This window comes from Paroedura picta, chromosome 1 (genome assembly GCF_049243985.1).
Source record: "Paroedura picta isolate Pp20150507F chromosome 1, Ppicta_v3.0, whole genome shotgun sequence".
NCBI lineage: Eukaryota > Metazoa > Chordata > Lepidosauria > Squamata > Gekkonidae > Paroedura > Paroedura picta.
In genome coordinates this window covers 130826071-130843156 of record NC_135369.1, presented here as the reverse complement: position 1 = coordinate 130843156, position 17086 = coordinate 130826071, and the positions used below count along the sequence as shown (strand labels likewise).

The 17086-nt window shown below is 41.4% G+C and overlaps 1 protein-coding gene and 1 long non-coding RNA gene across 5 annotated transcripts in view; one reads left to right on the top strand and one right to left on the bottom strand.

Moving 5' to 3' along the window:
• Nucleotides 1-9576, bottom strand: part of MMS22L (MMS22 like, DNA repair protein) — a 94107-nt gene extending 84531 nt beyond the window's left edge. For 2 of the 3 annotated variants that reach the window (XM_077303717.1, XM_077303732.1), the window contains exons 1-4: nucleotides 9434-9576; nucleotides 8516-8657; nucleotides 7266-7438; nucleotides 5419-5544 (exon numbers count right to left, since the gene is read on the bottom strand). In XM_077303717.1, coding sequence (XP_077159832.1) covers nucleotides 5419-5544; nucleotides 7266-7387 — 248 coding nt within the window. In that variant the 5' untranslated portion in view covers nucleotides 7388-7438; nucleotides 8516-8657; nucleotides 9434-9576. The remainder of the gene's footprint in view (nucleotides 1-5418; nucleotides 5545-7265; nucleotides 7439-8515; nucleotides 8658-9433) is intronic. The other variant, XM_077303726.1, reaches the window with a different exon arrangement.
• Nucleotides 9577-14748: 5172 nt separating this feature from the next.
• The window catches only part of LOC143842842 (uncharacterized), a 405333-nt gene continuing 402995 nt past the window's right edge, over nucleotides 14749-17086 (top strand). For both annotated transcript variants that reach the window (XR_013233384.1, XR_013233380.1), the window contains exon 1: nucleotides 14749-15357. This is a non-coding gene — a long non-coding RNA (uncharacterized LOC143842842). The remainder of the gene's footprint in view (nucleotides 15358-17086) is intronic.

The window sequence follows — 17086 nt, the reverse complement described above, 5'->3', positions numbered from 1 at the left end:
GCACAAGTTTAATTGTCCTACATCCCAGCAAGGTACTTTCTTAACCACAGCTCTTTGCTGGTTGCTGCCTTATCTCTCAAATAATTAAGCCTTATAACTAGAGCTGCCATACTGATAAGAAAGTTTGGAGTTGGCCAGTTTCTATCTATGCCACACTCAGTACAAGTTCCGGATTCTTAGCTTCACTGGAAGAAAATTGAGCATTGTAGATTTGGAAATGCAGCTAGGAAAACAAGCAGACAGCATTCTGCTCAGCTGTCCCATAAGCTGAGGTCTCCAGAGGTGGAGACCTCTGACCATTTTTGCCAGTGATAAAATGGTTATAATAAAGGTTTATTTAGAATGTTTATATGCTGCTGTTCAACCCAAAAAGATTCCCCCAGGTGCTGAATGCAGGCATCAGAACATTTAAACATTGAAGTGACATTCTAAAAATGTATTTCTAAATATTTAACAGTATGACATAAGCATATAAAACATACACACAGAGAGGGAGAGAGAGCAGGGCCAAGTGACTAAAACCAAAGAGACATTTAATAACTTTCTAGTGGTTTGGAAATATTACTTCATACTAAAAAGTAAACCCCAGGAGTTATTTTGCAGTAACTTAAGAAGTCATTTGAAACTATATTCTCTGCAAAGCCCTTGCTCTAGAGAATTTACTATCTGATTACAGTATGCCAAGGTATTTGCGACTTTACTTGGGGAAAGCTGTTTGTCTTGCACCTGGACTTCAATTTGGTGTTTTCAATTTAGCGTTCAATTCAATTTGTTGTTTTGTTATTTATAGTTTAAAGGTTTTATTATATTATTTCTGAAACATAAGATTGATTTCCTACACCATCTAAACCTGATGGTTCATACAATCCAAATAAGGCCAGGCAACCCCAAACACACACCACAGGAATCCAAGACTTACTGACAGACTGGAGCAGCTCTACATAGGATTGTACTTTAAAGAGTCATACTTTTACATTCCAGACACACACATACACATATGTCAAATAGTACTTTTTTACATCCTGATCAAGTCATAACTGCTATATTTTAGGTTGACAAAGGAGTAAAATAAGTTTAAATTTGAGAAGTACCACATATATTTTAACTTTTTCCAAAACACAGGGCATCAAAGTCTCGAGAAATGTTACATCTCTGTTCTCATGCACCTTCAAAATACATTGAGTGTACCAAGTTCTTTCCACACTTGCTGGAAATGTCATGTAGACTACATACGCTTGAATGATCCTATTTTCTTTTAAACTTATTATGCGCCCAAACCACTGATTTAAATTTACAGAGAAGAATACACACTTGGTAGCTTCATCTCTGAGATGCTGACAAGTCATCCACAGTAAAGGGCATGAGGACACTGCCAGAAAATGAACTGCCGAACCTACTACCTTAACTCAGTACAGTGGACAAGTCTTTCTGTTAAATGTCAGAACAGGTAGAGAGGTGAGAATTTAACTGCTTGGCAAATTTAGTCAGCAGTGTGAACTGCTACTTCCTGCAGTGAACCAGACAAGGGGGCTAGATTTATTTATGTGCTTTCTGATGCAACTGCACAACTTCCAATGTTTTCCCAAATACACAGAAATTTACATGTATGTTAAGTGCCATTACATGGCTTCCAAACGTATAGAGATCCTATGAATTAATGACCCCCAAAACATCCTGTTAACTGGCTTGCTCAGGTCTTGCAAACTGAGGGCTGAGGCTTCCTTGACTGAGTCAACCATCTCATGCAAGGCCTTCCTCTTTTCTTGTTGCTTTCAACTTTCCCTAGCATTATTCTTTTTCCAGTGTCTTATCTACAGGGACTACTACAGTGTAGTCACCAAAAGGTTAAGCAACTTTTTGTGAACAGGTTGCAGCATAGTTTGAATCTTCAACTTTACTCAACTGAACTGACAGCCACAGCTAATCATACAGCACAGGTGTAAGGTGCCTTTTACAGGAAATGCCATTTAATAAGCAGGCAGATCCATTCTGCACTAGATGCAATTTTCAAATGTCAAACTATTCTGAAGTGTAACCTCATCTGCTAGTAATACAGATGCTATATAAAAAAAGCTCAGATAGCCATGGTCAGGGCTACAACTCAAAGAAAAGATTATATTCCATTTTTGGGCAAATGCAATTTAGGAAAGAAATCTAACACGAAAGAATCCAACAAAAATATGTTCCACATGACTGTCAAGAGAGAAGCATATGTATTTCAAGACCCAAGACATGTAATTCTACTGCCTGTACCTTCAGTCAAACACAAAAGTTAAGAATTAGGATGCAACCACTAAAAGCAGCAACATGCTTCCGAAGCCCATTTTTACCTACATAACATAACATTTTGTTTGTTTTTTTAAGTGGTAACCAGACAAAGGTTAGAAAGAAAATATGATGATGTTATGAAAAAGGCTAGTTACTATGATTTAAGTATATTACACAAAGCAGAGGTGTAAACCTGTAGAAATTATACAAACACTGTAAATGAAGTTGCCATAAGCATAGATTTAAAAACAGTGAAGCACACCCCAAGCACCTGACAGTACAGCAAGAGAAGATTGCAACTTAGCAGAATGAGTGGTAACCATAAATTATTTTGCATTCAAGCAAATAGGTATGGAAGTTAAGAAGGTTAATGCAGGAAAAGGATATAAACATTCATCTGCCTGGCAAAAACAACAATGAAGTCAAGACTAAAAGTGAGCATGGATCAGAAAATTCTGGCTCACTTTTGAGTGACCCTGAACCACGACCTCTGTGTCTCATCCCCCTGAAACAAATCGGTCCGTTTCATTTCTTCCCACTTAAAAGCAGGAGCAGCCACATGGAAGGCTAAAATGCCTTCTCACCAAACAACTGTTTGAGCTCGGCATGTTCTGGGCTGCCCAGCACTGATCCATACCCCAGCACACCCCGCCAAACAGCTGATTGTACAAAAAGGCTTGGACCCCATGGCAACAATTTCGGTGCACTGTTTCCCTTCCTTCCCTTTGAAAACAAGGGAAGTGAACCAGCACACTGAAATGGTTTACCACCATTTTAGCCTGGTAACAGGGCATACGCACTTGTCTCCAGTCAGCCTAAAATAGCTGCCAGCCAAACCCTGAACCAAACCAGATAAAGGTCCATGAAAGGTTTGGGTGGGGCACCTCCCTCCAGACCTTAGTTCAGGGAACACAAACTAGGGCAATTCCATGGCATTTTTTGTTTCATGCCATAGCTCGTGCCCATTAGGGAAAAGGCGGGAGTGAGGGGGCAAGGCTCTTGTGGCCTCCAAATCCAACCCTGCAGGAAGGATTCCTCAGGGCCAGGCCGAGCAGCCAACCATCAGGAAACTTGCTACCATGCAATCTACACAACTCACCCAGTTGTAGCCGTGGCTACAAAGCAATGTCAAATAACTCTCCTGATCCCAGCAGCAGCCTCCATTCAGCTTGTGCAACTTGGTCAGGCCTGGAAGTTGCCACCATAAAGCTTACATGAGCGACCTGGTACCGCATGATTTTTGCAACTTGCCCATATGTTGGTCATGGAGAGGTTACTGAGCGGAGGGAAGGAGGGAAAAGTGAGAGACTGTGTGGTATATTGGTTAGAGTGTCAGACTAGGATTTGGGAGACTCTATTCCAACTCGGACAGGAAGGGTGGGAGCTGTAGGGGCAGGGCCAATCAGGGTGCAGCTGGCTCGTCTGATGTAGAGAAAGCTTTGAATACAGTGATCAAAGCACTCAACCAAGCAGTGGCACAAGCAGACTCCCCACAGTCAGAGAGAGCAGAGCCTCCAAAAGTTCTCCAGTTACCATCTGTTTTCCATTCCAAAATGACCATCACCAGGTTTTTGGACACCACCAGGAACTAAAACCCACAAGTGCAATGGGAGAGCACAATGTAGCTCACACAGATGAGTAATTCACAAAGAGGATAGAGTGCTTAACAATATTTTCTCTGTGATTAGCACAATCCCAAAGATACTCAATACTGAATTAAACTCTTGAACAGGCCCTGCTAGTGAGCACTGTCCCCCAAATATTAGTAAACTTTCACCAAGACCTAGGAGGGAGAAAAAGAAGGAGAGCTGGTTGTTCATATCCCACTTTTCACTACTCAAAGGAGTCCCAAGATGGCTTACACCTTTCTCTTCCTTTCTTCACAAGAGATACCTTGTGAGGTTGGTGAGGCTGAGTTCTGAGAGAATTGCTCTGTGAGAACAGCTCAAGGAGAAATGAGACTAGTCCCAGGTCACACAGCTGGCAGACAGCATGTGAAGGAGTGGGGAATCAAATCCAGTTCTTCAGATCAGAGGCCACTCCTCTCAACCATACCAACACTCTGACTCTCAGAAAAAAGGAACACAAACACATTATCTTCTGCATACTACCTACTGAGTCTGCACTGTTCCTTTCAGATGCTAGGATAAGGATCAGACAACTGCAAACCACAACTAGCGGTATCATTCTATTACAATGAACCCAGATTCAGACAACCAAACCCACCATCGACCAAGACAGAAAGAAAAAAGTAAGAATATGTACAATGGGAGACAAAGACACAGGCTACTCTGGCAAGTGGAAGACCGCACTAACAGATGACACTCTATTCACAGGGTTCTATCCTAATGTATCCTCTGTTACAGGAAATATCTATCATTGTTGCACCTAAAATATACCATTATTATTACCATGCGTATTTCCCTTCCACAAGAAGAGATCAAACCTATCAATGGGAAAACAGACAATTCAACTAGTACCACACCACAAAAGTACCTTGAAAAATAATGATAGCAGCAGAGAACACTTAACCTGTCTGGCAGATCCCCCCCACCACCACCACCACCATCATCTATGCACTTTTCTGTGTGCTACACAGTATCAGTTCACGTGTAATCTGAGGCTACAACAGGACCCAGAATCATCCTGGAGTACAAGATGAACCCCTGCCTGTTGCCTTTTAAAGCAAGAATCTTCAGTGTTGTGTTCCACAGGGTCAAACCTGTGCTGCTTCAATGAGCTACATCAGTAGTCACGCATACTCATCTAAGTGTGTCTGAGATAGAACAGTGCATATTTAAGATATTTCTACTTTCCCTGTAAAAAGGACTCAAATTTTAAAACCTAACAAGAAAAAATACAAATGGGGTGCAGGTCATGTTCTTCCCTATCAACAAGCAACAGTGAAAACAGCCAGTCAACATTCAACATTTTTACATTCAACAGTCAACATTCAAATATTCTTACACTCTCATAAGGCCCTTCTAAACAGTTCAGCTTTACAAAGATAGAGACAAGTCTGTGGTTTCTCCTGAAAATATACCAGGGCAGAAGGGATGGAAGCATTTAAAAGTTCTAGAGAAAGTATTCCTGAGCACAGGATCCTATATATTATAGCAGGACAAATGTAATATTTTAAAAATAACATACCTAAATAATCCAAACAGAAGAGTGCAAGACTCAACTAAAGCAGTTTCAGTAACCCATTGAAATCCAAATAATTCCACTGTATCTTCTTCATAGTCAGTTGGAAAAGGATCTAGCCTCAGCAAAATCCTGAAAAATAAAAGTCAGCATTATACAAAGGTTCTTGAAAGGGTTACACACCTCTAGCCAATCCAAGACAACATAATTTTGCACATTTTTTTTTCAGGGGATGGTCAATCACTGATCTGCTTCAGATTCATACACTCATTCTCCATATCATCATATCATCAGCTAAAGCAGTGGGTCTCAACCTTTTGTATCTTATATCCCACCACACAGACAAAAAACAAACCCGGATTCCATTACTATAGAAACAAAAAACCTACTATTTCCAAGGACATTTAGGGCATTTAGGAATACAATGAGCACTAGTTTGGAGGGTGGGGGGTCAGATGGAAGAACTCTGCAGATAGCCTCCCCTTCCCCCCAGGACTTGGAAAGGTTGCAGGCAGCTGTTAGGGAACTCACCGGCAGAGGCAGCTCTCACACAGCAGGGATCTGCAGCCTCCAAGCCTCAGAGGGAAGTGGAAGGAGGAGGGGGTGGTCAGGGGTGGGGAATGGAAGGTGACTGGCTGGCCGCTGGACTGACAGACAAGCTGGTTGGAGGAGGAGGCACTCAGGGACAGGACAGCCGCCCTGAGTGGGTGTTAAGCGCTGAGTGGCACATAAGCCATGAGACACACTCCTTCTTCAAGCCCTTACCAGAAATATATTATGTGGAACAGATATTATATGGAACAGATATATTATGTGGAACAGAGCATTTATAATTTACTGATCGTCTTAAATAGATTAAAAAATTGCACAATCAATCCCTCATGGTTAGACTGACAGCATGTCAACAATAAGTCGTCAAGGGAACATGGGATTAGGAAAAAACAACAACCAAATGTCCAGGGTTAAAATTTGTGTGGCAAAAGATCACAGATTAAAAAAAAACATGCAAGCAATAACTGTAAGTATTGTTTTATTTCCTACAAAAAATTAACTACTTCAAGCATAGACAAAGCAGTACACAAATGTCTCCTATAAATACAAGCATCATGCTACAGTATAGTTTAGTGCTGACACTAAATTAACCATGGGCTATGATATACATGATTTGCTGCTGGACCCAGCCAAAGGTCCTGGCTAACAGCAAGCTCTTAACCAGAAGAATACTTTTTTTTTTTGGGGGGGGGGGGGGATTCACTTTGGAAATGGAGAAAATGTGTGATTCAACAATCTCTGCCTAGTTCCTTGGTTATCTTTGATGAATGTACTATATGCACAATAACCTACTGAGGCCCCAATTCACCAATATAGTGTCGGTGCTACAGAAAAATCTCTTCTTGGTAGCAGTGCTCCACAGTGCAGTGGCAATGCACATAAGTACCAGTTACTATGATTACTCAGATCTCATGGTTGACTGTAGCACCATCACTACAAGCCCACTGGGTTACTTGTACTTGGGTTGAGATCTGCAAGTGCATATGTTACCATTCCAGCACAAAGCCCATAAAGAGAGGGAAAGCTTTTTAGGGACTTCAGCAGTCTGTGAATCAGGCCTGAGAATCTTCTGTTCAGACAAACGGTGAAAAGACTAATGGGATCCCTGTGGCACACAGCAGCTGTTAGAAGAAACTAATTAAACATTCCAAACTCGGTCCCGAATACACTCTTACACAGGGGATTTTTATACTACTCAAAGTAATTATGCCACTGGAACATTCTTCGCAGAGTCAGGCCTGCCTGTCCAACAGTCGTTTCAAGATAACAGTTCCAGGGCTGACTGGTTATGTTTTACTTACCTCTTGAGAGACCCACTTGCTAAATAGGAATCAACAGAAAAAGTTCTCTTTCCAGTCCTAATGTCAGATGCACAGGAGAAGCTGCAAAACCTGGAGCATTCCCTTTCTACTTCCATCTCCATGACTAACAAAGGCACCAAGGGAGCTCTGAAGCCGTTGCCTTTCACTTCTTCCTGAAGCAACATTATGTGTGTTAATTTTCTGCATGTGTAATAGTCAGGACTGCATTTTACCCATACAAACATGATCCAGGCCCATCCTCTGAACATGTCCAGTCACATACTGAACTACCATAAATTTTCAAAACAGTTCAGTGTCCCAAACTAATAAACCTGTTCGCTTGTTGATTTTAACAGCACTCAGAATCTAACTGCATTTGAAGCCTGGCGTCAGGACTCATTCTGCCATTGTGATTTTAACTGTGCTGTAAGGGAGTCATATAAACATCATATCACGCATCCCAACCAGAGATGTAAAACAAAGTGAAAAATAGACTTAATACGATAAAAGAGAAACGCCACACCAAATTTTACCATTTAATTTAAAAGAACTCTCATTTACGCTTAATACACACTGACATGTTCTTATTGCTGAACTCAGCACGATACAGACAGCAACCACATCCCTCTACCATGCCTGGATCTCCTTCTTATAGTAGTTTCGGAAGGATAATCACACTAGTTTGTAGTAGAGCTAGAGTCAAATCCAGTAGCACCTTAAAGTCTAAAAACATTCCCAAGATATATGCTTCCAAGAGTCAAAGCTCTGATGAAGAAAACTCTAAAAAAAAAAAAAAAGAGTTTGTACCTTGAAACATTAGTTGGTCTCTAAGGTGCTACTGGACTCAAAACCATCTTTTCTACAATAATCTCCTATAATCTAGTACCTGGTTGAAAGCCCAGTATAAGAGAAATAAAATGTCTTCCTCCCTTTATTGCCTGCTGCATTTACAGGAAAAGAGTATTCATTTAGCATAAGCAAAAGATCTAGCTACAAGTTATGCCTTTTTGACATGGCTACAACTTGTACTTCCATCCACTGCAGAGATCCATTAATCACTGATTTTCTAATGTTTAGCGAATGGCATCAAGAAAAGAAGTCCAGAAAGCCAGAAATGTGGGATATTACACAAACCAGCCCAGCAAATGATTCTGTCTATAGAAACATAAAGGGGCAGATTATCACACTAAATACACATTACTTAATATGGCATTTCAAGCAATTCTATTTTCATAGGCACACATACTTACAGTATATAGTCATGATCCGCACAGCATAGTCACAGCCCAGGTTCTCAGTCATGGATTAAAGTGTTGTTTAAAATCAAACATTCAGGCTGGGACTGGTAATGTCTTTCCACTTGTAACCATCTGGAAGCAGGACAGGTGAAATCTACAAATAAACAAAATAACTTCAAGAGTAAGGAATCAGTAGCATAACTGACAGCACAAGAAGGGGACTAAATACTTCAGTCAAACAGAGAAGGAAGCCAGTTTCTGAGCATGTGCTGTGTGCCCATCATCAAGGAACACACTCTTACACGTGCTTCTGATTAAATCTCTGCGAATTTAGGACCATTAAAGCTCCATCCCAATTACTTCTTAATAAGCCCAGACTGTAGAAGCATTATTGTTTATTAAAAAATGAAGAGAAGTTGGTTCTTATATGTCATAAAGTGACTTACAATCACCTTCCCTTTCCTCTCCCCGCAACAGACACCCTGTGAGGTGGGTAAGGCTGAGAGAGCCCTGAAGTTACTGCTCCTTCAGAACAGCTTTATCTGGGCTGTGGCGAGCCCAAGGTCACCCAGCTGGCTGCAGATGGAGGAGCAGGGGATCAAACCCAGCTCACCAGATTAGAAGTCGGCGCTCCTAACTACTACACCAAGTCTCGATACCGCCCCTCCCCAGAGTCGGCGCCATGAACCAAACGAGTGCCGCCCGCTTCTTGGAAGAAGCCAGACCGAAACCAATCAGCCATGCGTCGGGGGGGGGGGGGGAGCCTCGTACTGGGATGCTTTGCAGACGCAGCAAGGCCAGTGAAGGACACATTGGGCACAGTGCCCTCAAACACGGGCGCCAGGGAGGAAGCCGAAAACTCCCCTCCGGACACTTAAAGTTGACAGACGCCAAACACAAAGCACGCGCTCTCTCTCCCCCTCCTCTTACCCCGGGGCTCGTTCGGAACAAACACCGGCCAACACCAGTTTCAGCCGCGGCACCTCCGTAATTCCCGCGCAGACCCAGCGCTGGAACACTGCGCGTGCTCTGATTATGACGTTGCTCTTTCCGATTGGACAGACGCGGCCCTGAAGCCTCGCCCGCTGACTTCCATAGGTCCGCTCCAGCGTCCGCCTTCCACTTAGAAGCGCGCTGAAAGGGGCCGTCCTCTTCCGCCCCCCCCCCCCCCGCTCCTGGCTTGGAGAAGTTGACCGCGTCTTTCCTCTTTCTGGATTTCCATGAAGCGGGTCGCCTCCGTTGTCGGAGCCTCGGAGGAATCGCTTTGTTAACCTGTTGTGGCAGTGAAAAGGGGCTGTTCAGAGCTTCCATGCTTGAGAGGAAAGGAAGGGGGCATAGGGCGAGGTCTCAGTTAACCGCTATTGATTATAGATTTGCTCGTTATGCTTAATGTGTGGGCATCTTTATTGTACACAAAACGTTTCCCATGCAAGTGAATACACGCAAATACAAATTGGTTTTTTTTCTTATTTATCTCTGGAATTTGGTAACTTTTTTCATTATGCTGTATGTTAATTTACTCTCACACTTTGTCTATGTATGACCTGATTACTTCTCTGCCATGACATTGTATTTGAGGAAGTGGGCGTTCACACAAAACCTAATTCCTTGCATAAACTTTGTTGGTCTTAAAGGTTTCACTGGACTCAATATTTGTTCTGCTTTAGACCACTTGAATCTTGCTCGCTCATAGACTGACATGGTAAACCTCAGTGTGCATTTAAGAGGCTGCCAAATGGTTCTGAGGGAAAGAATTCTTGAACTTAACACAAGAGTCCCCTTTGTTTTAGCAGAGGGATCTTGTGACACTGTAAGGGTTTAACTGGGCCAAAGTGAAGGAGGTGCAGGGTGGAATCTCCACATAGCCCTTACAGCTGAAGAAGGGACCTTGGGCTAGCCACTGTAAACCTAACCTTACTCGCAGGGCTGTTATGGGATTGTTATGGAGGAGAAGCAGAATAAAAATAAATAACTTGTATAAAATATTGAACCTTCAGGCCATAGATCTTTGTCTTCTATCACTAAGTGTACTTGTTTGTTTGTTTTTTGCTTATATGCATGCTGCATATCCACAATTTTAGACACAGCTTGTGGGTTCCCTCATCTTCACTGATGCCCATTCCTGAAGCCCTTTTGTAGTAGTCAGAAGACAACCACCTTTAAAAACTGTATAGCAGGTTGAAATGATATATTTAGCATGCACCCTCTGTAAACCATTCTCCTGACATGCCACCTATTTTAAAAATATATCTGAGGGGACTTTTTTAAGATTAAAAAAAAATCACAAATAGTATGTTAAAGCAATTTCAGGGTCCAGCAGCCAGTGTGGCCGTTCAGTCAGTCAATCGGGCATTTAAAGGCTTTTCAAAACAAACAGTTTTCTAAAGAAAGCCTGTACAGATGGGAGTTTCTCTGGGGCACAAATCCCTGCTAGTTCTAGTCCAGATAGTTTCTATAAGAAGGCTTCACAAGGCTCATTTTAAGCCCAAATATGTTTGACACAGGCAGTTTCTGTACCGTAGCCAGGGACAGGATCTAGAAACTACTGCATTAACTTTCATAGCCCCTCATTCAACTGACTTTCTACCAAACTTTCTTTTAAACTTGAAAGGAAAATGCTCCCCTTCCATACCACTGGATTCAATACTGGGTTAGTAATGCCATCTCTGTCCTCAGCAACATTAATTTGCAGGGCTGTTTTATTTTAATGGAGTATAGTCTACAGGCATCTTGGAGGGTGGTACCTTTATTATATACATTTAAGGATTACTGAAGTCAAAACAACTGCAACAAATACTGGTTGTCATACCTACTTTTTATCACCAACAAGTCAGTGATTGGCTTTTTCATTAAGTATCTGCAGCGTTGTTGCCCTATATTTAATAAATATTCTATAGCATATTTCCTGGCTTATTGTAATCTATGTTTTAAATTACGATCAATGAAAGGAGGACTTTTAAAATATTCTCATTGGTAATTCTTAAATACAATATAAATGAAATGCTGCAGCAAACTGCAAATGGGGAAATTGAGGTTTTTCATCTTTGTGCTTTCCCGTTTTGCAGACTGCTCCCTCCATAAACTGCAGTCACTGGGATTGCTACCTATTTCATTGACCCCTTTTCCTGTGGGTATAGCAGCAGCAGAACATGCAGAAATTCCCCCATTTTTTCATCTCCATGCCATAAAAAGTTTAATCTGAGATTTGGGGCAAAGCAATGTTATGCCATCTTTGTACTTTTGGGATGCCTGGCTTTCCCTGGAATTATAGCTAATCTAGATCATTCCCCCTGCAGAAAATGGATGCACTGGAAAGGTGTATTCTAGGGCATTGTACTCCACTGAGATCCCTGTCCTCCCCAAGCTCTATTCCCAGATTTCCAGGAGTTTCCCAACCTGGATCTGGCAACTTTACCCCCCCCCCAACTGGTTGCCCTATTGCTCTCTGGTCACTATTCTTCCAACTTGCTTTCCCCCAAACATTTTTTTCCATTGTTGGGTGCAAAGTTGTGTCCGACCTATCACGACCCCATGGACAATGGTCCTCCAGGCCTTCCTGTCTTCTACCATTCCCCAGAGTTATCTTTTATCAGCTTAGCATCTCCACCATGCATCCCCCCTTTTGTTTTGTTTTTGGATTTCAGGCTATCATCTTCATTTCCTACCAGCATTATCCATCTTATCTCTTGATTAGCCTTTCTGCTTTCTGGAACATTCTAAAGATTCCTCAAAGGATCTCCTTGCATCATTTGCTTCCCCCCCTATCGTCTTATTCCACTTTTAATTTTCCCTTAGGTTGTTATTCTCAACTACAACCTGTTTAGTTCACTGAGTAAATTAATATTTCAGATGTTGTCTAATTCAGGTAGATGACTTAAAACTTCACATCCAATATGGCCACAGTCATGACAATCACAGCTGCAAACCTGTTCAGTTGTGAAACTTCCAAAGGCTCATTCCTTATGAAATAAACTTATCACAAGACACGAAGTTGCTCTACATATTTAGTGGTGAGGTGTTGAGGATCTGTATTACAGGGCAAGCATGGCACAGAGTGGACTGCCTCAGATATCTGGGAACCAGATGTGTATTAGATGTGGCTGCTATGTGGGAGGTGTGCTGTTGTGTCTTTAGAAATGCTGAGGACCAAGCTTGAGGACCAAGGCAGGATTGTAGTTTACAGTGTAATTGACCAATGCACAGCTAGATCCTGTCTGTTGGATCCAGTCAGTGTAAACTGAAACGGACCAATAGTATGCGCTGTCAGAAAGATCCATTGTTTGCTTGTGCATATAAGTTAGGGTTTTTTGGGGGATGGAGGTTCAGTTCAGTACTTCTTGCACCATGCTTGGGTCCTAATAAAGAGCTCAAATAACTTCCAGTGCCTGTGTCCACCTCTGAACCCACAGATTTAACACATGCTTTACCATTCCTGCCTTTCACCATGTATAGAGTGTTAATGGGAACCACAAAACTGAACAGTGCATTTAAAAAATATATCATGGGCTAATTAAAACATTCTTACAAATATAGAACAGCTGACAACTTGAAAGAGGCATCCTGTACGCCAAGTTGACAGTGTTTGGGTTGGGCTACAATATGGTTCTTTCAATAGAGTTGTGCCCATGTCTAATCCATATTCATATGTTGCATGGTCCTTCTTCAGGAATCTGTGGGCTAGTAAATGAGGTTTGTTGTGTATGTGGCCATGTTAACGGACCTACAGAGGACCAAGCAGTTGTTCTAATGGCACATGGAAATTGTAGAAACCCTTAACCCATGGACAACCTCCAAATACTTATTTGGGTGTTAATACGCAGACGCTGAAGTTGTCATTAGTGTAAGAATATAGTCTTGCATTAATTACACTTTCATTTGACTAGCGGGTAGCATTTCCCTGTTGGGGAAGAATAGAATAGCATAGTTTCCCTGCCCTGTGGCACATGGTCTTATGTCATAACAGAGAATTCCTTACTCACCAAACTGTAGGTGCTGATATCTTGCATATCCCACTAGTTAAAGATGTTAATTAATTCAGTTATATCTCAAAAACCGGTCAGTCCTAGAGGAGATCAGCTCCTTAGAAGGCCAGATCCTGAAGATGAAATTCAAATACTTTGGCCACCTCATGAGAAGGAAGGACTCCCTGGAGAAGAGCCTAATGCTGGGAGCGATTGAGGGCAAAAGAAGAAGGGGACGATAGAGAATGAGGTGGCTGGATGGAGTCACTGAAGCAGTAGGTGCAAACATAAATGGACTCTGGGGAATGGTAGAGGACAGGAAGGCCTGGAGGATCATTGTCCATGGGGTCACGATGGGTCGGACACGACTTCGCACCTAACAACAACAACAAATATCTCAAAATAAGAAGTTATGACTTCATTTCATCCTTGACTAATATTTTGCCTAATTAACAATTGTCTCATACCCATGCTGAGTTATGTGAATCCTCTTTGGAGATTATTTTGTTTTGAATCAGGTCCTCACCATGCAGTTGTGTGTATATTAACAGTCCTAATGCATTTATTCTCCTCTGAAACTTATGAAGGGAGCTCTGACCATAGCTTTCATAGTGCTACTGGATTCCTGTGAAGACAGGGCTTTTTCTGGAGTAGTACCTTGCTTATGGATTGTCCTTCCCCATAAGGCTCACTTGGTGTCTAAAATGTTTCTATTCACCAAGGTTTTTAATTAAGAGGTTGATCTTTTATTACTGTTTCAGTCTAGAAACTGTAATTTGAAGCAGTCAGTGATCCTGTTTTTATGTTGGGTTGGGTTTTCATTAATATATTCTATTTTGTTATTATTATTTTGTGAACAACTTGGGACAAGTTCCTAGGGAGGCAGCATAAAATGTTTTCAAATAAATAAAATTAAATGTCATGGAAAGCAGCTAAAATCTTTTGTGGATCCATGAACTGTTTTGTATTTATAATACAGCACTGGTTTCCAAAATCCAGTCCCCTGTCCCTCCCGCCCATAAATCCATCAAACCCTCCCACCGCCCCCATTGCATTTCTGGTAGTTTGTAAAAGTGCCTTATTGGTTTCTTAGTTTATCAGTTGCAAGGAGAGTGCAGAAAACTTTCAGCACCCAGCAAAGTTTACTTTGCTCTGCGGCAACTTCTCAGTATGATCTTCTCCAGTTTCTTGTGCTCTGGGAAGTGTAAAAATTCGTCTTTCTTTACTTCTTCTCTAAGTTGCTGTCGTCTAATTAAGGGAGGAAAAAACGGGAGGAAAGAAGAATCTAGTACGTCATGGTAAAATAAAGCTGTACCCAGAGTAACCCTGATTTCCATATGCAGATTTCTCTATGCTGACAGCCCCCTTCTCCACTCCCTCTCTCCCTCTCTGTCTCTCGCTTTCATTGTGTCTGTCTGATTTTTAGAACACCTTTATTTTCTTCCACTCTTCTGCATGACGAAGCTAAAATATCCGTCAGTCAAAGATTCTAGGTTTAGGCACAGTCGGAGGAGAGGCTGGGGGAATGATGCTCCATCAGAGGTCTTAATTGCAAAGCTCTAGGTTTCTTTCACCTTCCGCCGCCCCCTCCCCCGCCCGTCCCCACGATTAAAGTTCTCCAGGATGAAGGAACTGGGAAGGGAGTCTCTAACGGAACAGCCTGCCGTGGAACCAGATGTGCAGGACTTGGGATGATCTTTGACATTTCTTTCGAAAAAAATCAACAGGGGAAACACGTCGGCACAAAAGCTGCACGCAGCAGATACATTTTGTTTATTTAATATGGCAGCGGAGCCGCTGTACCCTCTAGAGAGCAACATGCTGTGTGCCCTGAGTTGGATTTAGGAGGAAAAAAAGGAGAAGAGCTTCTTTGGTACCGAACGCAGCTGAAAGGTAAGGAACCTGTTTCAGTATTCATGTTGCTTTTGAATATGGGCGGAATGCTTAAGAGTAGGGAGCCAGCCCAAACGTGCCTTAGCTATGCTTCATGAAAAGGCAGAAGTTAACATATGTTGTTCGTCTGTATGGTTTCTAAAGATGACTTTGGGCAAGAATTATTTCATGTCGCTTATTTTCCAAAATGGATCTTTAAGAGAAGCAGGGTTTCTCCAGTGGCATCATACTTGGTGTGCTAAAAACAAATGTGCCATGAATCACACCTTTATAACTTATCTGAAATGGTTGGTTCTGTTGTGGATTTTAATTTCAATATTAGAAATCTTGTTAAATCCCAAGGATTTTCGATGTATAGAACAGAAGCTGAAAATGGTGTATAATTAAGTACAGTATTTAGCCAGGCTGTTTTGAAGCCCAAGAATAAGGTAATAAATTTTATTGTACTAATCAGACTCAAGATGTTCTCTGTGTTAATTGGGTTAAAAATTGCAGTACTTATTAGAAATTCTAATTTCACTATGCAGCACTGACAATAAGCTCAGCCAGTGAATTATTCACATCTTTAATTTGCTCACTTAATGACAGTGTGCTGTAATCAGAGTGCAGAGAAGGCTCCCTATGCATTATGTATGACGCTCAGGACTTAAATGCAGGACATTATGAAGCTCTCAGTGGTTCGGTAATTAGTTTTCCAGGAGGCAGGGCTTAGATATTCACAGATAAAGTTCTACTGTTAAAAATGATTAGGGCTACGACAGAAACTAAAATGGCAAAATTTGGAATGAAAGCCAAGCACCAAGGTTCTTTGCAGAAGATATCTTGGGCTAAGTTTTTTTTAAAAAATCTGAAAGGGAAAAAAATGCAGGAAATATAGAAAAAATGGAAGTTCTTTTAAACCTCTTGGTGAAATTCATGGCTGCTTTCTAAGTTTTATGTATGTATGCTTTGCAAAAAGACTTGAGTATCTGGTGTGTAATTGTTGTTGTTTTATCGCACTCCATTTACAAAACCGGGTTTTGAAACTACCCTACATTTCAACAGATGTCTGCTAACTGAAAGTATATGTTGTTTCAGAAGCACCAGCATAAAGAATGTGACTGGTTCTCATAGAACCTGTGGAACCAGGGTTTACTCTACTGATAAGGGGAAAAAAATCAGAAGCCACTAATTCAAAAAATTGCTCTCCCAGAAAAATCAATATGAACCAAAACTGACCAAACTTTACTTGGGGAGGAGGTGAATAAAGAAGTTAATTGTTTATTATGATTTAGCTCAAGTATGGCTTTGGTCAAACTTGAAGTTACACAGAAGACAAGGATAACAGGTTCCTGAATCCTGATTGGTTGGTTATTATTATTTTTTTACAAAAAAGCTGTCATAAGAATCTGTGAATTTAATTGGATGAAATGTAAGTCTTGGCCTACTTCAAGTAATTGTGGGGGTAAAAGTGCATCCCTTCCATCCAGATATTATACAGTTACATAATAAATAAATCTTCCATATAATGCATTTTTGGCCCTGACACTTCAAATATGTCCATACTTCTAGAAGTATGTTAGTGTGTTTATATGTAAGTTGTGTGGAAGCCAGCAAGAATACTTTCAGGTGGGAAATAGGAGGGTAGAGCAGAGGACCCCATGGAGATATATTTTCAAATGGGTTTAGTAGTGGGAATAGAGAGTAATACTACTTGGGCAATGTTTGCAAGTGTGAAGGACAACTTATT